Source organism: Gorilla gorilla, chromosome 17 (genome assembly GCF_029281585.2).
Source record: "Gorilla gorilla gorilla isolate KB3781 chromosome 17, NHGRI_mGorGor1-v2.1_pri, whole genome shotgun sequence".
Lineage (NCBI taxonomy): Eukaryota > Metazoa > Chordata > Mammalia > Primates > Hominidae > Gorilla > Gorilla gorilla.
In genome coordinates, this window is record NC_073241.2 from 36,368,987 (window position 1) to 36,391,608 (window position 22,622).

The 22,622-nt window shown below is 45.5% G+C and overlaps 1 protein-coding gene across 2 annotated transcripts in view; it reads left to right on the forward strand.

The window, feature by feature from the left end:
• MC2R (melanocortin 2 receptor) overlaps window positions 1-17,206 on the forward strand; it is a 33,546-nt gene extending 16,340 nt beyond the window's left edge. For both annotated transcript variants that reach the window (XM_004059220.4, XM_004059219.4), the window contains exon 2: window positions 13,594-17,206. In XM_004059220.4, coding sequence (XP_004059268.1) covers window positions 13,722-14,615 — 894 coding nt within the window. In that variant the 5' untranslated portion in view covers window positions 13,594-13,721 and the 3' untranslated portion in view covers window positions 14,616-17,206. The remainder of the gene's footprint in view (window positions 1-13,593) is intronic.
• The last annotated feature ends 5,416 nt before the right edge of the window (window positions 17,207-22,622 follow it).

The window sequence follows — 22,622 nt, forward strand, 5'->3', positions numbered from 1 at the left end:
ATTCTTTTTTCTTTTGTCTCTTCTGACTCTGTATTTTCAAATAGCCTGTATTCATGCTCATTAATTCTTTCTTCTGCTTCATCAATTCTGCTATTAAAAGACTCTGACGCCTTCATCAGTATGCCACTTGCATTTTTCAGCTCCAGAATTTCTGTGTGATTCTTTTTATTTCAATCTCTTTATTAAATTTATCTGATAGGATTCTGAATTCCTTCTCTGTTGTCTTGAATTTCTTTGAGTTTCTTCAATACAAGTGTTTTGAATTCTCTGTCTGAAAGGTCATATATCTCTTTTTCTCCAGAATTGGTGCCTTATTTAGTTATTTGGCAAGGTCATATTTTCCTGGATGATGGCGATGCTAGTTGATGTTCATCAGTGTCTAGGTACTGAAGAGTCAGATATTTACTGTAGTCTTCACTGGCTGGGCTTGTTTGTACCAGTCCTTGGGAAGGCTTTCCAGATATTTAAAAGAACTTGGGAGTTGTGATCTAAGCTGTATCTGCTTTAGGCGGCACTCCAAGCCCAGTAACACTGTGGTTCTTGCAGACTCGTAGAGGTACCACCCTGATGGTCTTGGACAAGATCCAGGAGAATTATCTGGATTACCAAGCAGAGACTCTTGTTCTCATCCCTTACTTTCTCCCAAACATACAGAGTCTCTCTCTCTCTTCTGATCCACCTAAATCTGGGGGTGGAGTGACGCAAGCACCTCGTCGCTACTACTGTGACTGGGCTGGGTCAGACCCAAAGCCAGCACAGCACTCAGTCTCACCCCGGGTCTGCTGTAACCACTCCCTGGCTACTGCCTGTGTTCACTCAAGGCCCTGGGGCTCTACAATCAGCAGGTGGAAAAGCCAGCCAGGCCTGTGTCTTTCCTTTCAGGGCAGGAAGTTCCCCCAGGTCCTGGTTAGGTCCAGAGGTGCTATCCAGGAGTCAGGGACTAGAGTGACAAATCTTAGAAGTCTACCTAGTGTTCTATTGTCTGTGGCTGAGCTGGCACTCAAACCACAAGACACAGTCTTTCCCACTCACCCCTCTCTTTCCGAAAGGCAGAGGAGCCTTACCCTGTAGCCAACATCACCAAAGGCCACAGGGAGCACTGCCAGCCTACCACCGATGTTTCCTTGTTTGCAAGTGCTCTTCAATCAGGTTGTGGCGAATGCTGCCTGCTCTGGGAATCACCCTCCAGGGCAGTGGGCTCACCTCTGGCCCAGGGCTGGTCCAGAAATGCTGTCCATTTGTCAACCCCTAGAATCGGGGACCCCAAGAGCCTGCATGGTACTCTATTCCACTGTGGCTATGCTGGTACCTAAGGTGCAAGACAAAGTCCCCTTTACTTTTCCCTAAGCTTTTCTCAAGCAGAAGGAATCTCACCCCATAGCTACCACGGCTGGGAATGTGCTGAGTCTCACCTGAAGCCAGCAAGTCTCAGGCTCACCCAAGGCCTTCAACGTAGTACCTGGGTATTGCTGCTAGTTGCTCAGGGCCTAAAGGCTCTTCAGGTAGCAGGTGATGAATGCTGCCAGAACTGGTTCCTTCCCTTCAAGGCAGCAAGTTCCCTTCTGGCCCAGGGTGTGTCTAGAAACGTTGTCCAGGATTTAGGGCCTGGAATGGAAGCCTCACAACTCTGACCAGTGCCCTATCTTGCTGTGGTTGAGCTGATATCCAAGATGCAAGACAAAGTCCTCCCTACTCTTCCCTCTCCTCTCCTCAAGCAGAAGGAAGGGGTGTCTTTTGGAGCCATGAGCTGTGCAGCTTAGAGTTAGAGGAGAGGTGATGCCAGCACTCCCTTAGCCACCCCAGCTGGTATCTCAGTAAGTTGTGCACCCCCCAAGTCCACTGTCTATGGGCCTAGTTCAGCATTAGGACTCGCCTAAGAGTTACAGTCCTTGTGGTCTAGACTGCCTTTTCAAGTTTACTTGCAGACTGACAGCACTGTAGCTTTCTGTGGCAAGGTTTGCAGGAACTCAAGTTCCGACCATTGGGGTCAGCGATTCCCCCTGGCTAGGGCTGGTCTAAAGGCTTGCTCCGTGGCTGGGTGTCAGCCGAGTGTAGTCTGGTTATCTTTTCTGTTCTAATAAGACACCACTGAGTTCAATGCTTCACAATTGCTGTGCTCTCCCTCCCCCAGCATCCAGAGATGCTCTCCACACCACGCTACCACTGGGGGGTGTGGGGAGGTGGTGTCTGCAATTTGAGACTGTTTTTTCTACCTCTTCAGTGCTTCTTTCAGCAATATGAAGTTAAAACCAGGTACCATGAGGGCTCACCTGATTTTTGGCTCTTATGAAGCTGTTTTTCCTATGTAGATAGTTGTTGAATTGGTGTCCTTGCAGGGGGACAATCAGTGGAGCCTTCTATCCTGGCATTCTGTTCTGCCTCTGCCTTTATTATTTCAAGGTATGTTGAGCTGTGATTTCAATTGTCGTGTAGCATTCTATTGTATGGACTTGCCTAGTATATTTAACTAATCTTTAATCACCAGTTTATTATGTTGTTTTTAGTTTTTCACTACTTGATATAACAAGTCAGTGAATATCATTGTATATGCATCTTTGTAAACATCATTGATTATTTGTTCAAGGCCACTGAGTCATAAATCAGTCATGTTTTTAGGTCTTAAAGGCAGAGAGTGTGTTCCTTGCTCCAGATATTTAGTGATAACACATTTCATAGCTACAAGGTCTAAAGTAATATTAGATACCTATATTTAATAAAAATTGCTACCTGGATTTTGAATAATTTATATTTATTTAAATTTAAATAAATCACAGATGCTTATTTTATTTCTAACTGTTTTTTATCTTCTTTTCTTCAATTTTCCTTTCTCTGAACTGTCATTGTTCACATTAGGTTCCAATCTTAAAAGAAAACTATTTGCTTAATCATTGTACTTCTATATTCTTTCTCCAACTTTTACCCAAAGCAGAGAATAGTTACCTCTCACACTTTTCAGCCAATTCTCATATATTTTTCCTGGTTGAGAAATCTTTGTGCCAGGGTCAGGGAGGGAATGGCTGCTTCCAGGTGACACATCACCTTTCTTAACTCCCTGTGCTACTTTTTTGATTTGCACCAAATGGAACCCCAGAAATCTGACATTAGTAAAAATTTTCATCCCTTTACATTGAGAATCTTGGCCTTATACTTTTTAATCATGATATATACTAACTCTTATTTATTAGAACAACATCGTGCTTTTTATCCTGTGTGCCTCATAGATTTCACATTTTGACATAGACCTTATGTAACCAATATGAGTTGTTCCACAAAGTAGTGGTAAAATAGTCATATCTCTTAATATTCAAATTAAATATTCAAATACCAATCTAATATGTGAGAAAAAAAGAACCGGTATCTTCCTCTGGGCTGCCTTTGTCCCCCTGAATCTTCTAAAACCTAGAGACTTATGGAGTCCAAATCTGAGCAAGACCAGTCTGGTATCTGATCTACTACTGTCCTTGCTTCTCGCTGCCTCATAGTGTTGCTGTTGGGGATGGCTCCTCCACCTTCTCACAGAATTTGCTAGTGCCAGTGGTAGTTCAGCTCCTAGTCCCCTGCACTTTCAGTCCCACATGCATCCTTCCCAGGGTGCTAACCACCCCTGGAGCTCCGGGCCAAAACCAGGTCTGACGTTACCTCCCCACCCTTCCTGGAGGTAGACTGTATCCACTCCCCTTCCTGAGAGTAAACATTCCCAAAAGTTGACCTTTTTTTTCTTTTTCAACATTCAAAAACTAAGATGTCTGATTTCAGCTGCTTTCTACAGGCAGAGGGTCCTCGCCTGCCCCTTCCTGCTGAATAAAAACCTCTCCTGACTCTCTTGCACAAAGGTCCCATCATTTCCTGCCCTCACCACCTGGAGACTTCTGACCCTGCAAGTACTGCTCTTGTAAATAAAGCTCTTTTCAGGGACTCTGCAGAACCTGACACTTCCCCCTGTCTAGGAGGAGAGTGAAGGCTGTCCGTTTTTCTGGTACTACTTTGAAAGAAGCAGAAGGCAACATTTTGATCTCTAGAAGAAACACTTATTTTCCCATAAAATTTTAGCTCAAGTATTATCCACTGAAATGTAAGCTCTGACATATGATGAAATGAAACCACTAACTCTGTTTCTTGTATGCTTTATATCTCCCCCAAACATATTTGTTTAGAAGCACAGGCTGTGAATTATTCAGATTACCCTGGGTTATTCAAGTTGCTGATTGTCACATCCCAAGGCATCCATAAATTATTACCGTGCACCTCAGTTACCCAGGAAGATATAAAGAAGAGGGTGTCAAATTTGCCAACCTTGCAGGGCACTGCCCGGCTGCTCAGGAGACAAGACATCTACACCTAAAGTAGACTTTTCCCAAGAGCAGAGAGTGTCGCCTGCCACACGCAAGCCAAGAACAAAACACGCTGTGGTGTTGTGATGGCACAGGCAGGTCGCGTGGGTTGATATGGAGCCAGAGACCTTCAAGACATTTGATCTTGTTTGGGCTTAAACAAATATACGATTTAGACAGAGGAAAGATTCGAAAAGTTCAGAGGGAGAGCAGTACTAAAAAATGTGACAGGCAAAAATGAGCAAGGCATCTTAGAGACAATAAGAGGCCTGGGCCAGCTGGAATGCATGTTCTACATAGGAGAATGCTAGAAAATACAGTGAGAAAACAGCATGGAAACAGATTGTACAGAGCTGTAAGTGCCAAGTTTTATTTTAATGGAATTTTATACTTTAGGCAATGAAAACTAATTGAAGAATAATTTCCTTTATTGAACCCATGCTGTGTTCCAGGATCTGGGCTGGTAATTTACATACGTTATCACATAGAATCCAGACCACAGCCTGTAAAATCTATGCACTGAGTGTTGTTATCTTCATTTATTTACATGTGTGTGAAGATAACCATAGTTAGGGAGGTCTACCTCTTTGATGCTGTTTCTGGATTTCTATGATTACTTCTCTTAGACCAAAGCAAAAATTAACTTCCACGAAAAGCTCTCATATGTTTGGGATAAATTGGATATGAGACTCTCTAGTAATACCCAAAAGATCGCCTGTCTCACAGCTATGTTGTGGGAAAAAATAGAAAAGAAAATTAAAGAACAAAAGGTCACCTGTCACTAATCAAACTTTACTTTGATATTGATATATCCTCTCTCTCTCTCTCTCTCACACACACACATGCACACACACACACACACACAAACACACATGCTTCTATTTCTCATTTCTCTTCCAAAACTATTGAAAAATTTCCAGGAAATATCAGAATCTTTTTAAGGGGAAAGATGAGTGAGCAGAGGTGAGACACAGAGATTTATTATCACTCAAATATAAACTTCCAGAAGCCAGTGCCTCCTCATGAAGAGGTGTTGGGATCCAATGTAACATTGCTTAGGCCATCCCTCTGGTGAACACCCTCAAATCTATTCTTAGAACAGATTCAGCTCCTTTCCAGAGCAGAGTATCACTCCTGTGCAATACAGTTAAATGCAATCACAGAGCTGAATATCTGCAGACTCAGCCTCTCCACGTCAGTGATTCATCTTCACCCTCTGCATTGTACTATATAATTTGAGAAAAATCCATATCCATTGAGAGCTGTCTACAACATTCAAAATCTTCTCTTTTGTTATTGATTTCAATCGAGCTTCCCTCTAGCCAGCAAGCAACACGAACCCCAAAGTAACTAACAGTGACTGGGGAGGCACAGGCGACAGCTGGGCCGGCTGAGATCTCCATTACCTCAAGAGGGAAGTGAAAGCTTGGTGATTAATATAAAGACTTTTTTTCATGTGGAGGGTAAGACAAGCAAAAAATAAATCCCTTAGTGAAAGAATTCTTAGCAGCACACCTGATGAGCTTGGGCACCTTCAAGACCCTTCTACTTCACAGCTTGTATGAATACTCATAAGCACTCAAAGCAAACACATCAACCAGCTTCAAAGCAGAAGATCTGCACTTCAGATGAGTCTAAAAAACCAAAAGGCACAGTGGTAAAAAATTACTCTCTGACTTTCACTATCAATACTCATACTCTTCCATATTAGCCATCTCGCCACCCCACGCCACAGTGGATAACAAGACAAATGCTTGATTCAGGACTACTCGTGAATCATGCAGACATGTAAACTTCCGGATGTCGTTCAGAATTCAACCAAATAAGAAATTGGGTGGAAGCCATCACAGAGAATTTCACAGCAGTCAATCATATGCATGTCTAAAAAGAGGATATTCAGTGGCGGCTCCTGAAGGAGAAAATAGTTCACTGCACATGAACTGAAGATTGAGATCTGTTATGAAAGGGCACCAAAACAAGCACAAGAATCTTTGCAAATTGTTCATTTGGGGCAAGGCATGGTGACTCACGCCTGTAATCCCAGCACACTGGGAAGCTGAGGCGAGACAATCACTTGAGCCCGGGAGGTTGAGGCTGCAGTGAGCCATGACCACACCACTGTATTACAGCCTGGGCAACAGATATGTGTGTGTGTGTGGTGTGTGTGTGTGTGTGTGTAACAGATTATATCTATCACCATCTCTATTTCTGTATCTCTCTTTCAAAATAAGGTTGATAGCTCTCTTTTTTTCTTTATTGTCATGGTTAATTTTATCTCAACTTGACTGAACCATGGGGTGTCAAGACATTTGGCCAAACATTATTCTGACCCTGTCTGAAGAAAAAAAAAAGTTCATTTATTGTCACTTTTATTACAAGTCCTTCAAAGTGTTCTACGCTGTTCAAGCCAAGCATCTAGGAGTGAAGCGGTGCCCTGGCAGAAAAGGAAGGCACATGAGCCAAGTTGAGCTGGGCTCATCGGCCACCCATGCTCCAACCATCACCAGACCCTGCCCAGAGGCCTGTGCTGAGCAGGGATGGGTGCCGGTGGGGAAGGACTGGTAGGCCCTCAAGGGAAAGGGGCAGCCAGTCCTACAGGCTTATTGAGGGCCCACATCTTCCAACCCGCCCCCCACCATACTTCATCCTCTGTTTTCTAAGTTTGAGTCAAAGCCAGTAATCTCTAGCAAAAGTCACAATAACTCTTCCCCTTTTAGAGGGTGGCTTTCAACATTCAGACCACCTTCATCCTGACCTGCCACCAGAGGAATATGCAACATCCTTAAAAGCTGCCACAGGGGCTCTGAACCATCAGCGAGAGGGAGTCATCCATTCCCTAGCCCCCAGCACGACCCTGCGTGACGGTGAAGGGCCCCTGAATTGACCCCAGACTCTGGGCCTCTCAGGACACAGGCCACCACTGGCCCTTTTAAATTATGCAAAACCCTGCCTGGCCCTGTGTGTTTGTTTGTACTTGACTACTGCATCCTGTTTCCCATTTTTTATCTCTTCTTTATTAGATCATCTTTAGCTTATTTTGCTGCTTAGTTTTTCCAGTCTTTTTCTTCTCTGTTTGAATTCAGGACCAAGAAATAGAAGCACTAATCAGTAATAAAGACAGGTCATGCACAAAGAGAAAATGCCACTGCCTCCCTCTGTCAAATGTTGAGGTGGGACGGGTCAGATGTGTTCCTGGGCACTGAAACAGAAGTAGGAGGCCACGACCCGAAGCGCCAAAATGCTGTGAGCCTGCAGGAATGGCAGTGTGTTTGCCTCAACTGGGATGTCAAAGCCACCAAAAGGAGGGCTCACAGACACCACAGCAAGAATATAGACAAAAGTAAGATGCTGAAACACCACCCAGATGTGTATTGGCAATAATCCAAAAGCTTGACAGCACTTTGCACTGAAGAGGCTAGGGAAAGGGCAGGCACTCAGGCATTGCTGGTGAGGATGTCAACCGGGATAGCTCCTATGGAAGGCAGCCTGACAACATCTATCACAACCACCCATGCATACACATTTGCCCTCAACAATTCCATTTTTGTAAAATTATCCTCCTCATGTAGGTTCACACTAAACTATATAAGTAGATGATTATGCATTATAGCATTATTTACACAGCAAAATATTGGAAACCAAATAACTATCAATACAGAATAGATTAAATAACTTGGGATACATCCATACAATGGAATACCATGCAGTGGAAGAAGGAAAGAAAGAAGAGGGAGGAGGAAGTGATCCATCTACTTTTTGGAAAGCCTCCAAGATAAGAGTAAGGTACAGACATGATATACAGTATCTCTTTGAATACACAGGAAGCGGAGGCATGCTGGCCGTGGCCGTGAGCCAATCAGATCTCCTGCCATTAGAAAAGAGTTGACAGCCCAGTTTTCCAAATCCCTCCCCCACCAATATTCATGGGCAGCTTTGGCTTGAAGCCTCCCCATGGCCAGATGAAATGTTCTCAGAACTGTGCTGCAGTCTGAGACTTGCCCTACTCAATCCTCTTCCTCCTTGTGTGCCCAGGAGTCATGCCTGCCTCCAGTCCGCAGGCTCCTCTTCATCCTTGACAGGCATTGCTAATCCCATCTCAGCACCTGCTTCCCAGAAACCCTAACAACTGAGAGAAGACATGGATATTCATGTTTGCTGGTGTATGCATAAAGAAATTCCAGGAGACCGGACTTCTGAAGGTGGCGATGGGGCCGATGGATAAAGCATGGGGAGGGAGCCCTTGTACTATTCATACATATCCACACATACAGACACACAGACATAAGTGTATTGGGCCATACAACTTATGCAAAGAGTGACATAAAAATCTTAAATGCATCTAGTGAAAACAAAGAAAAAAGGCAGCACAGAAGCTGGGACGTGGAGAGGAGCTCCTGATTCACTCAGAGCTGGTCCCAGAACCTCACCCCGACACAGATCAGCCTCAGCCGCGTGACAGCTCCCACCACCAGAACCCAGAGCTCAGGAGCACATTCCTACACTGGCTCTCTCTAAAGCCTGGGTTACAGGACTGCCCTCTAGAAAAGCCTGAAAGCCTCTGGTAAACAGTACTCAGCCACTCAGTCCTCCTTCCCCAGCTCTTCTCCAGAAGAGCAATCCGAGAAAACACCCAGCAGCACAGAGGAAAGCAGCACAGTGTTGCTAACTTATCTTCAGCAAGATCCACAGAACCCCAAAAACACAGCCCATGGGCCCCAGGATGCCTGCAGCCCTGCTGCTCAAAGGCTTTCTGTAGCATTAACGCCCTTCCTAAACCACAAGTGGGGTCTACAGGTCTTTCTGTTCTCTAAATTTCAGAGAGATTTTTCTCTAAATGAAATTTAGAGAACAGAAAGATTTAAAACCATCCTGATTTGGTCAGATACAGAGGTTTAAGATTGTTAAGTTATTTTGTGTTCATTTTTTTACTAAAGCCATTAAAACTTCCTTATCAAATGAATATCCATGGAAGCGCTAAGATTAATCATTTTTGGAGCCAAACAGATCTTGATTTAAATCCCAGCTGTGCAACGCAAAGCCTATGGGACTTTAGAGCGGTCTCTTGGTCTCTGGGCCTCAACTCCTCAGGGGTGAGTCAGATCAGGGGTGAGTCAGAGAGAATAGGACTCCCTTGTATTGTCATCAAGAGAATTAAAATGAGACCCACCATGCACAGCACAGGATGCAGGACCAGCTGGCACATAATGAGAATTTAACACATAATAGAGCCTTCTCCTTACCCTTGGAGCCTTTAAAAAATATAAAAATTATATATATTTTTTTTGGTCAAAGATGATGATCAATATAAAAATCTCACTTTAGGCCCATGCTCCCTGGACTTTCCAAAGAGCATCTAACAGAGTGAGCCCCATTTGGGGCCACATTTGAGTTATCTGGGGCCATGTTCTTGTGCCCTGTGATGCTGTTAACTCGATGATTTGTGTGCCCCTCCCAGCCAAAAAACAAAAGTCGGTTTTACTTTTCCTTGCAGTCCCTTGAACAGTTATAACTACCCCAATTGTCTGCTCTGCCTGCCAAGACCTACGCCTTCAGGCAAATGAATCAACAAAGTTTCTTTCTGGGTACAGATTATAAAGCTATGAAAAACTTGTCTCTTTTCTCCTTTCTCATCCACCACCCCATCTCTGCCTCCTGGGGAGCACTGCAGAGTTAGAGCCTTCTAAGATCTTGTTTACTGCAAGCTCAAGGTGATGGAGCTTGGTCTTCGGGCCAGGAGTTAACTCCAGAGGTTCCAATAACATAAGAAAGACTGAGATTTAAAGATCACTCTGCCAGGTGGGATATCTGTAATCCCCAGTGCCTTGGGAAGCTAAAGTGGGAGGATGCCTTGAGCCCAGGAGCTTGAGACAGGTTTCAATAGGGTATGGACAGAGGAAAGCAGCATGGAATTGAAGGGTGGACATTTATTGCCCAGCAAACCACAAACCCTGGAAGGAGGTGGAAAGCCTCTAGACCTGTGTTGTTTGCAGTGAAGAAATCAAGACACAAAAAAGCAAATGGGAGAGGACAGCGAACGGCTTTGAACGGATGAGAGCCAGACACATGGCAGGTGCAGACCCCTATCCAAGTTCTTTAAGCCAAAGACATTGTTGAGATATTTGGATCATTGACGCCATCTCACAGCAGGTCCTTGTGAAGTTTAAATGGAGTGAGTTTTGCTTCTTCTAATTGTCATTTAGTGTGTTCTATAGGCAATCTCTAAGCAGGAACAACAGGAGCATAGCAATGCAGCAGAATTTACAAATCCTACTTGGCACTGAGAAAGGCCAAGTCGAGAGGAAAATGGCTAGTGTCAATTTTATTCCAGTTTGTGTTGGAGTAGGGGGTGCTGTGTGTGGTCTTTTGCATCTGTTGTTATTACCCTTGCCACTTGTGAAAGGAGTGTGACACGGTGGTCACAAGGCGGGCTCTGCTGTATCCTCTCTAGACTGTGGCTTTGGGCTGTTGCCCAACCTCTCTGGGGTAGCTTCCTCTGGGGGTTGAGTGAGTGAATGCATGTGGAGTATTAGGTGGTGCCCATGGCATGCTGAGCCCTCATAAAGGCCACCAATTCATGTCACTGTCCCTTCAACCAAGAATGGGGCCGCACACCACCTGCAGCCCCCACCACCAGCTTGGCAGCATCCACAAATGTGCAGTAGCAATGCTTGATTGGTGGCCTTTTGAAGGGACCCCATGGGCACACTGTATATCTGTCCAAATTCAGGGCTCCCCATGGATTTATAGGATTGGCAGCTGCAGGTCAGCAATGCACAGCAACTGAAGCTGGGTTCCCAAACCACCTGTTTCTAAAAAAATATTACAACCACTTTCAACATGTCTTTTTTTTTATGAATTTTACCATCAAATGCATCTGAAATTGGAAATACATACTAATTATGATTACATTTAATGGACTCATGAGATGGGAGTATCTGTCCCAGCAGAGTCTCCATACATGGCCCATGCTGGCCACAGGTGTTGGGCCCTGTATAAACCAGGATTCTGAAGAGGAAAAGAAACAACAGGAGATGGGTAGAGACATAAAGAGATTTATTATAAGGAATTGGCACACACAGTTATGGGGCTGCGCAGTCCCAAGCTCTACACTCAGCAAGCTGGAGACCCAGGAGAGTAGATGATGTGTTCTGGTCTGAAAGCCAGCAGACGTGAGACCTAAGAGGAGCTCACACTTCTGTGCTAGTCCGAAGGCAGGAAGAGGCCAGTGTCTCCATCAGGCAGTCAGGCAGGAGGAGCCCCCTAGTCGTCGAGGTCTGTTCTCCTCAGGCTTTCTGCTGATTGGACAAGGCCCTCCCCCATCCCAGAGGGCCTCTGTTTTACTCAGTAACCTGTTCAAATGTGCATCTCACCCAGAAACACCCTCAGACACACCTAGAACACTGTCTCACCACATACCTGGCACCCTGAAACTCAGTCAGGCTGATACATGAACACCAACCACCACAGGCCCCCTCCCATCACCGATGCTTCCCCAGCAGGTGGGGCACAGCACACAGGACCCCTCCCATCCCTGAGGCTTCCCCAGGAGGTGGGACACAGCACACAGGCTTCCCCTGCCATCCCCAAGGCTTCCCCAGCAGGTGGGACACAGCACACAGGCTTCCCCTGCCATCCCCGAGGCTTCCCCAGCAGGTGGGACACAGCACACAGGCTTCCCCTGCCATCCCCGAGGCTTCCCCAGCAGGTGGGACACAGCACACAGGCTTCCCCTCCCATCCCCGAGGCTTCCCCAGCAGGTGGGACACAGCACACAGGCTTCCCCGGGCCTGGGCAGGAGGCACGAAGGTGACTCATCCCTGTCTGCCCAGGACTGAGGTGGTTCCTGAGATGCAGAACTTCCGGCTTTTAAACCCTGTCCATGTTTCAGGCAAACAGGGTAAATTGGCCATTCCAGGCAGAACCTTCGCAGCAGCTACGCCCTGTCAACCCCCTCCTTCCGCATCCACCGAACCCACAAACCTCCTTCTGAACACTTGACCTCTGACCCAATCCTTTCCAAGGTAATTAGTTCCTTTCCAGACAAGTCCCTAGAGTGAGGCTGTGATGGGCTCCCCGTGGACTTCAGATCATGGTTGCGCTCCCAAATTTGTCCTCCTTAGAAAGTGTCTTTCTCGCCATGTGGTGCTGGCTTTCCCCACTCTTGCACTGCCGCAGTCCGCCTTCACCCCAGAGACACCGAAAATAAGAAGTCTCCAGAAATGCCAGTCCCAGGAGTTCCACCTTTGAAACAGAAGTGCTGACTCTCATTGCACAGTCATCTTTGGGAATGATACATCAGCACCTTTGCCATTATCCCACAGGCTGTGGGGTCAGGCAGTGACCCAGGGAGACGAGCAGTGAGAAGGAATGGACCTAAACATCTCCCGAGTCCACCGAGCCCAGCCACCGCCTCCCAGTCAGAGAAGGCAGCTGTGGGCTCTCCTGTTCCCACACGGACCTTTCCTTGCTTTACCTCTTTTTTCATCAAGGGCACCGCTGCTCTTCATCTGTTCATCCCACACTCACGTGTGTTCACGAGAAGGATGGGAGGGAAAGTGGGGCGGCAAAGAATAATCTTTGCTATCATCTCTCGGCTCAAAATTCCACTAAAGCTGTTTCTCATAAAGTGCTTAAGATGAGGGCCCAGTATATTATTTTACCTAAATTACAATACTTTATATATTTTTTTTATAAATGTAAGGGGTACAAAAGTGCCATTTTGTTACATGGATATACTGTGTAGTTGTGAGGCCTGGGCTTTTAGTGTATCTGTCATCAGAATAACATACATGTTACCCATAGGATAATTTCTCATCACCCACCCCCTCCCACCCTTCCGAGTCTCCAATGTCCATTCCACACTCTACATCCACGTGTACGCATTATTTAGCTCCCACATATAAGTGAGAACATGTAGTATTTGACTTCCTCTTTCTGAGTTATTTCACTTTGATAATGGCCTCCACTTCCATCCATGTTGCTGCAAAAGACATGACCTTATTCTTTATTATAGCTGGGGAGTACTCCATTGTGTATATGTACCACATTTTCTTTATCCATTCACCCATTGATGAACACTTTAGTTAATTCCATATCTTTGCTATTGTCACTAGTGCTGCAGTAAACATACATGTGCAGGCTCTTTCTAATACACTGATTTCTTTATATTTTATGGAGGGAATAGAGTTTCTTTAAGCGAGTGTGGCTGGTTTTTATTTTCTAGTGTACTTTGCAACTAATATTTCTGTATACTCTCTTTTAGGTGATTGGGAGATTTTAACTTAGATCTCCAGCAAGTGCTACATGGAAGAAAAGATCCTGAAGAATCAATCAAGTTTTCCGTGAAGTCAAGTCCAAGTAACATCCCTGCCTTAACCACAAGGAAGAGAAATGAAGCACATTATCAACTCATATGAAAATATCAACAACACAGCAAGAAATAATTCCGACTGTCCTCGTGTGGTTTTGCCGGAGGAGATATTTTTCACAATTTCCATTGTTGGAGTTTTGGAGAATCTGATCGTCCTGCTGGCTGTGTTCAAGAATAAGAATCTCCAGGCACCCATGTACTTTTTCATCTGTAGCTTGGCCATATCTGATATGCTGGGCAGCCTATATAAGATCTTGGAAAATATCCTGATCATATTGAGAAACATGGGCTATCTCAAGCCACGTGGCAGTTTCGAAACCACAGCCGATGACATCATCGACTCCCTATTTGTGCTCTCCCTGCTTGGCTCCATCTTCAGCCTGTCTGTGATTGCTGCCGACCGCTACATCACCATCTTCCATGCACTGCGGTACCACAGCATCGTGACCATGCGCCGCACTGTGGTGGTGCTTACGGTCATCTGGACGTTCTGCACGGGGACTGGCATCACCATGGTGATCTTCTCCCATCATGTGCCCACAGTGATCACCTTCACGTCACTGTTCCCGCTGATGCTGGTCTTCATCCTGTGCCTCTATGTGCACATGTTCCTGCTGGCTCGATCCCACACCAGGAAGATCTCCACCCTCCCCAGAGCCAACATGAAAGGGGCCATCACACTGACCATCCTGCTCGGGGTCTTCATCTTCTGCTGGGCCCCCTTTGTCCTTCATGTCCTCTTAATGACATTCTGCCCAAGTAACCCCTACTGTGCCTGCTACATGTCTCTCTTCCAGGTGAACGGCATGTTGATCATGTGCAATGCCGTCATTGACCCCTTCATATATGCCTTCCGGAGCCCAGAGCTCAGGGACGCATTCAAAAAGATGATCTTCTGCAGCAGGTACTGGTAGAATGACTGATCCCTGGTTTTAGAATCCGTGGGAATAACATTGCCAAGTGCCAGAATAATGTAACATTCCAACAAATGCCAGTGCTCCTCACTGGCCTTCCTTCCCTAATGGATGCAAGGATGATCCCACCGGCTAGTGTTTCTAATAGCTAGGTTCTATGTGAACAGTCTTATTGTAGGGGCAACTTCTTAACTTTGTGACTGGACAGATAAAACGATGTAGTAAAAGAAGGATAGAATACAAAGTATTAGGTTGGTACAAAAGTAATTAAGGTTTTTGCCATTACTTTCAATGACCAAAAATTGCAATTACTTTTCCACCAATCTAATAAAAACAGCAATAAAAACTCAAGGGCTTTGGGCTAAGGAAAAGGCTTGCTTTCCTGTGGACATCTAACAAGCCAGTTCTGAGGTGGCCTTTCCAGGTGGAGGCCATTGAAGCCGATTTCCAGAAGTTAAGTACCTGGGCATGCGACTCCAGGCAGAAGATGTAGGGTCTTTGTAAGCCAATAATAAATTGGAAGGAATGCATTGCTGCAGCTGAATTTGTCTGTCTCCCACAGCCATGTGGAATCTCCGCCCTCCTCTTTCTCCCTGTTAGTCTGATGTATTGATGCCACCTCAGTTTCAGAAAGCAGGCTGAGTATAAACTATAAATGTCAAATAATGAGCTTCGAGTTTCCAATAATAAATGGACCTTCTCTGTTAGTCTTCTTTGCTCACTCAGTATCCCACTGGCCTTAAAACCCTTTCCTGTTACATTTCCTCATGCTTTATGAGCATACATTTCAAAGGAAGAAATGAAAATTTAATCCATTTAGTTCCCATGTGGGAATACATAAAGGCCAGATGAAAACTGTCACTATTTGAAAAAGCTGTAACCAAACTATGTGTGTTTGCCAAAATGTAGAAGTACAAGAAAAGAGCCCCAATATGTATTTTAAGAAATAGAGAGAAAGAGAGACAGAGAGAGAGTGTGTGTGTGTGCGTGTGTGTGTGTGTGTGTGCATGTGTGTGCGCGTGTGTGTGTGTGTGTGCGTGTGTGTGTGTGTGTGTGTGTGTGTGTATTTTCCCCATGCTTTTGGACTATGGGGAAAACCAAAACCAAAACAAGACTTCAAGCAACGGTGCTGTTATTAGAGCCCCAAGTCAAAGACCTGAGGGAGGCAAACACCACCTCATTCTGCAGATGAATGTGAAAGCAGAGCCAGTCACTGGGAAATGTCATCCTCCCATCAGCCAAGATGCCAGCAATGGAAGAGTGGCAACCCCAGTAGGAATAAAAGAAACATAATTTGCAAGTTCATTCATTTTTAATAGCTAAAAATCAGCTTAAAGGAGAAGCACATCCTGATTGTAAGTCCCCACTAAGTTGGAGGGTGACTTGAATGGGGTGAAAGGTGAAAGGGACAGAGGAGAGCAGTGGGGCTTCAGGGGCCACCACGCTTGGGATCTGCAGGATGGATGGTATCTTCCAGAACAGGCAATGCTTTGCCCTCAGGAGAGTTTCCCAGAGCTGCTGAGGGGAGAAGAGAGCCACACACAGGACAGACCATTTGGTGATGGGTTTGATATTAGAAGTGGCAGGGACAGGAACTTCAGAAGCAAAGGAGGCAGCTGGAGTCAAGTGAGGACAGTGGCAGGCGTGCTTTCACATGGCCTGTCCCACAGATGGAGGTGAAAGGTGCACCTTCTTGTCCTCTGTTCTGTAGAAATCCTTCCCTGTTTGATCCTTCCCCTGCCAAATGAACTATGCTACTCTAATACTAACCTGTATTAATTAATATACGAGATATATATGTTAATTTTCCATGAAATCTAAAGCACAACCCTAGAACTAATTTTTAAAAGTGTTATTTCTGCCATTGAAAAAGTAATGTATAACATATTTTATGTGATTAAAGTGCGTATTCTCAATAAGAGGTAACCTTTTTTTGATGCTGCAATGCTCTGTGATACCACAGAGGTAAGCAATGCCACTTAACCTCTATCATAAATAGTCCCAAACTGCTCTTCCTATAAAATTCTGCCTTTGTCAACAGCTTTGCTGTCTCCTACTCACTCTCAAGCTCTCTGCTGTGCATGTGACTGTTGTCAGAAGGAAAATCACCAAGAAACTTCACCTCTCACTGCCTTTGATTTGTTGCATTTAATCTAAGAAACAAAATGAAGATGGCTAGTCTAATGATGGATGAAAGAAAAATGAAGTCTGAGTGCTAATTCAGAGAACTTGCAATTCTAGACATTTTCAATTCTAGGTCTTCTGCTATATTCCAATCAGAACAGAAGCTTCAGGGCTCATAGTTATTGAGAAAACTCAGGTTTTTCTACCTCTAACTTCATATAGAATTCCAAATGAAAGCACCACCAAACTACACATATTTGTGTGAGGAAGATCAACAAGGTTCAGACTTTTCCCATGAGGACTTAATTCTTTTATCAAATTACCCAGTTTTTAAACTGCTGTGTGGATACTGTGAGTGTTCAGCTTTATCGATGACCTAGCCTTGGACCAGATAGCTGAAAATGTTCAGGATGTGTACTCAAGCTGATAGTAATTCTGAGCCCTGTCTAATAAAAAAGGAAGGATGTTTCCTCTTCCTCTCCTCATTTTGCCATCAGGTCATGGACAGACAAGAGAAGTTCAGCAAACACCGCAGCTGCCCCTGCAGCCACACGTGTGTTGAGCTATGGTGAGAAGAGCATGGGTTAGGAGTCCCTGAGAAGCACGAGCAAACCAGTCAGTGAATTCTGAAACGTGGTCAGAGTTGCTGATGTTTTTGTGGCTGCAGCAAGATATCTAGTAATAATAATACAAATAATAACAGCAATAATAATAGTACCTATCTATTACGGAGCAGTTGCTACAAGCCAGGTATTGTTCAAAGAGCTCTACATGCATTAATCCTCACGACTACCCTAAGGGCAGGTGTATTATTGGCCTCATGTTTTTAGGTGAAAAAGCTGAAGTTCAGAGATAGTAACTTCTGCGGCAGGCAGACTCTAAGGTGATGTTCAGAACCCCTCCCCCTGAAGTATGGATAGGACCGTGACTTGCTTCTAACACATGGAATGTGGCAAATGTGATGGGAGGTTGCTCTCATGGTTACAGTCCATTATCTAAAACCCTGTCTTGGCCAGGCATGGGAGCTCACACTTGTAATCTCAGTGCTTTGGGAGGCCAAGGTGGGAGGATTGCTTGAGCCTAGGAGTTCAAGACCAGACTGGGCAACATAGGGAGACCTCATCTCTACAAAAAATAAAAAAATAAGTTAGCTGATTATGGTGGCATGTGCTCTAGACTACTCAGAGACCCTGTTACTAAAAGAAAAAAAAAAGCATCATCTTGCTAGCAGACTTGTTAGAGAGCCTCTGCTTTCTGACTTGATGAAATAAGTGAATATGCTGGGAAACCCCACGTGGCAAAGAACTGCTGGGGCCTGTAAGAACTGCTGGGGGCCTCTAGGAACTGCTGGGGTCGTCTGGGAACTGCTGGGGCCTGTAGGAACTGCTGGGGCCTCTAGGAACTGCTAGGGCCTCTATGAACTGCTGGGGGCCTCTAGGAACTGCTGGGGGCCTCTAGGAACTGCTGGGGGCCTCTAGGAACTTCTGGGGGCCTCTAGGAACTGCTGGGGCCTCTATGGACTGCAGGAGACCTCTAGCTACTACAGAAGTGATGCAGGATTTTTCTCAACCACTTTGTCGAACTTGCAATGGGGGTTCCACATTTACTCGGCCCACAGCGCTCAACTCCTTGTGGAAGAGAGCACGTGATTAAGTGAGTGCAGGATCCAGCCAGCTGCTTTGGGTGCCAGCAGGAGCAAGCTCCATGCAGACCCTGAGGTAGTGCCCAGGTGGGGGTGCCTGTGATCCCCAAAACCCCTGAGGGCATGTTATAATGCTCTCTTAGCTCCACTCCGTGGACAGCGGTGTGTTATCAGTTCAGTGGGCCCCTTGCCTCACTGTGTGGGGTGGCTGCCCTCTGCCAGTGAGGGCAAAAGACCAGTGTGACAGCCTTTCTTTGGGTATCCACACTCGGGGGTTCCCGATCTCTTGGCTGGCATCCAAGAAGAATGGGGTTGCCCAGACATTTGAAGGATGGTGAAGACAGAGAGTTTTATTAAGCAATGGAAATGGCTCTCAGTGGACAGGGAAGCTGGAGAAGGGATGGGACAGGCAGGTAATCTTCCCCTGAAGTCCAGCAGTCCCTCTGAAGTCAAGTCACCTCTCTCCAGTCAAGCTTCTCTCTCTCTACCTACTGAGTCTGCAGTGGTAAAGGGTGAGGGGCAGGGCAGGTAGTTTTGGAAAAGGCAACATTCAATTGGTAAAAAGACATTATTCAGAAAGAACCAATCGGGAGAGAGCAGCCAAATGGGGATATAAGTTCTCACTTTGGGTCCTGGGTTTCGGGCTTTTTGGCTCAAAGGTGGGATTTTGCCGGAGACCCACGCCTGTCTGCCTAGAATTTCTCTGCCTCCTGCCTCTATCAGAAGTGACTCTAGGATCTGTAGGGGGACCTCTTGGAACTGCAGGGCAGTGGGGGTTGCCTCTAGGCACTGCAGAGGGGCCTCTAGGAACTGCTGGGTCCTCCAGGAACTGCAGAGGGGCCCCTAGGGACTGCAGAGGCCTCTAGGAACTGCAGAGGGCCCCTAGGGACTGCAGAGACCTCTAGGAACTGCAGAGGGCCTCTAGGGACTGTAGGAGGCCTCTGGGGACTGCAGAGGGGTTCTAGGAATTGCAGAGGGGCCTCTAGGGACTGTAGGGGTCTCTACGAATTGCAGGGACCTCTAGGACATGTGCAGGGCCCCTAAGAGCTGAGGGGGACCTCTGGGAGCTGCAAGGGGATCTCTATTTCCTGTGCAAGAATGCGAAGTTCTCAATCCTGCAGATCCTGGGCCTCAAATGAGAACGGAGTCCAGTCCACACCTCGATTTTAATCCTGAGATCCAGCAGAGGATCCAGCGAAGCCATGTCCAGTTTTATGACCCACTAAACTCTGAGATAATAAATGTGTGTTGTTTTAAGCAGCTAAGCTTTGGAACTGTGTTATGCAACAAGGAGACTAATAAACTTACCCAACTCAGGTGAGTGAGCGCCCGAGTCCGTAGTCCGCTTCAAGTCACTGTCTGGCCCAGAGCTCATGCCCTGGGATGCTGATGCCCTGGGATGCTGGGAAGCTCCACATGCAAACAAAGGGCCATGTCTGGGGTAGCGCCCATTTGCTCAGCTTTGTTCCAGGCCTGGGCAGGCAGCCCAAGAACACCTGAAGCCATTGTCCCTTCTCTGTCACTGCTTCTCCCTCCCTGCACACTCAGCTCCAAGATTGGATGGTAATCTAGAGAGAATTCACCATTGTCCCTACTCAACAACCAGAGCCGTGGCTCAGAGATTTTGCCTGGAGGGAAAAGCAACCCATTAAACAAATATCTCCTAATTTTTGTCCCAAAGAAACTGATTGCATCTTCAACAGAGTGCAGAGAAATCCAAGTACTCTCAAGAACAGCGAAGTTTCGAAGTCACTGAAAAATGTTTTAAAATAATAAATATATTAAGAAGAAGAACAATGGAAGTTGTAGCAAAAGGTAACTGGGAGAATGACAACTTCCCGCAGCCGTGTAGGCTGAGAGAGCCCAGGGGAGAGGCAGGGCCAGCCTTCCTGAAGTTTGGAATTACTCTCAGTCATTGACCTTGGGAAAAATCCTTCAAAGGAGGAGAATGTGAGTAGATTCCCTTCGGGAGCAATTTATGCCCCGGGGCATTGTTGAGAACAATAGAGAAATCAGTCAGCAATTACTGGTGCTTAAGAGCTGAGTGTACTCAGGGACCGAGACAGTCAGACAGCCCTGTCAAAACCACTGTCATCCCAGAGTGACAGTGGGCAAACCCAAGTCTGTACCCCCTGAGAACATTAGAGACAGAACACTCCTGGCTGGGATGGAGGAAGAGACTGCTCTAAAATAATCCAGACACTGTGCAGTGGTTTACATCTGTAATCCCAGCACTTTAGGAGGCAGAGATGGGAGAATCCCTTGAGGCCAGCAGTTCGAGACCAACATAGGCAGCATAGTGAGACACCCCCCCCATCTTTACAAAAAAACTAAATTAGCTGGGTGTGGTGGCATGTGCCTGTAGTCTTAGCTACTCAGGAGGCTGAGGCAGGAGGATCACTTGGGCCTATGAATTTAAGGCTACAGTGAACTGTGGTCAAGCCACTACACTCCAGCCTGGGTGACAGAGTAAGACCCTGTCTCAAAAGAAAAAAAAAAAATTCAGACAGACACTAAACAAATAAACAAATAGCAATAACAAGCCCCCGAAAGGGAGAGGAAAAGGGCCAGTACTCAGAGTTGGTACAATTTATTATCTAAAATATCTAGTTCAAAAGCATGTATTATCTAAAGCACCTAGTTCCCAGCAAAACATTATAAGACATGCTAAAAAAACAGGAATGACCCACAGCATGGGGGTCAGGGAGCTGCAACAGACACTGCCTGTGAGAGCAACCAGATGTCAGATTTAACAGACAAAGATGTTAAAACAGCTATTGTAATGTAAAGAAGTCAAGTATAAAAACAATATCCCATCAAATAGAGAATATCAATAAAGAGATAGAAATCATAGAAAAGTACCAAGTGTAATTTCCAGAAATTAAAGTACAGTCACTGGACAATTAAAAAAGAATGCAGGAGCAGTACCACAGAAACGGTGGCATGAAAAAGACAAATAACCACATTAAAAAATGGACCAAGCATCTGAAATGGCATGCTCCGAAAAAGATACACAAATGAGCACTTGAAAAGATGCTCAGCATCATCAGACTCAGGGAAATGCAACCAAAACCACAATGAGAGTCCACTTTGCCCTGACGAGGTTGGCCAGAACCAGAACATCAGACAATAGCAAATGCTGGGAGAAGGTGGGAAAATCAGAACCCTCATACACAGCTGGTGGAAATGGAAAATGTTGAAGTCTCTTTGGAAAACTGACTGGTGGTTCCTGAGATGGTTTTAGAGCCACGGTGTGACCCAACAATGCCTCTCCAGAATTGAAACATACGTCTACATAAAAATGTGTACATAAATGTTTACAGCAACATTATTTATAATGGCCAAAAGGTGGAAACAATCCAAATGTTACCAGATAGATAGTCTTGAGGGTGAGTTGTCCAGGTTCTCGTCGTGTTGAACAAAGAATTGAACAAAATGCACAAAGCAATGAAAGAATGAAGCAACAAAAGCCCAGACTATTGAAGTGAAAGTGTTCTCCACAGGGTGGGAGCGGCTGGAGCAAGTGGCACAAGAGCCCCAATTGCGATGCTCTTTAGGGTTTTTATTAAGCTAAAAGAGTTTGGTAACAGAGGTCTCCAGTTGGTTACACCCTATGTAAATGAAGGATTTGCCCGAGGCCAGTTAGAAGCTGAAGCAAAGAGGCTGAAGTGAGTTGGCATCTTATGCAAATGAAGGACTAGCCCACAGCCAATCAGAGGTACTGCCCAATTGTGGCAGTGGAGGGGAAGGGTCTGTAGGAGGAATGGCCTATGGTCCCTTGTCTCTTGGGTATGAAGAGGTGGGATTTCCTTTTGAGCCAGTTCCAGGAAGTCAGTGTGAATTGGCCTTAGGTTCCCTATCTCCAGACCCTGTTCTCCTGCCTCACAAATGCCCATCACCTCACAAATGGAAAAACACAATGTAGTATATCCATACAATGAAATAATATTCGGCTGTGGAAAGAAGTGCTGACACACTCTGCAACGTGGGTGAACTTTTGAAAACATTTTGCTAAGTCAAAGAATCCAGGCACAAAAGACCGTGTATTATGCAATTCCATTTACTTGAAATATCCAGAATCGGCAAATCTATAGAGACAGAAAGTAGATTAGTAGTTGCGTAGGGCTAGGGTTTGGGGAACGGGGAAATAGGCAATGATAGCTAAAGGACAGAGGATATCTTTTTCAGGGGGTAAAAATGTTCTAAAATTCACTGTGGTAATTGATGCACATATCTGTAAA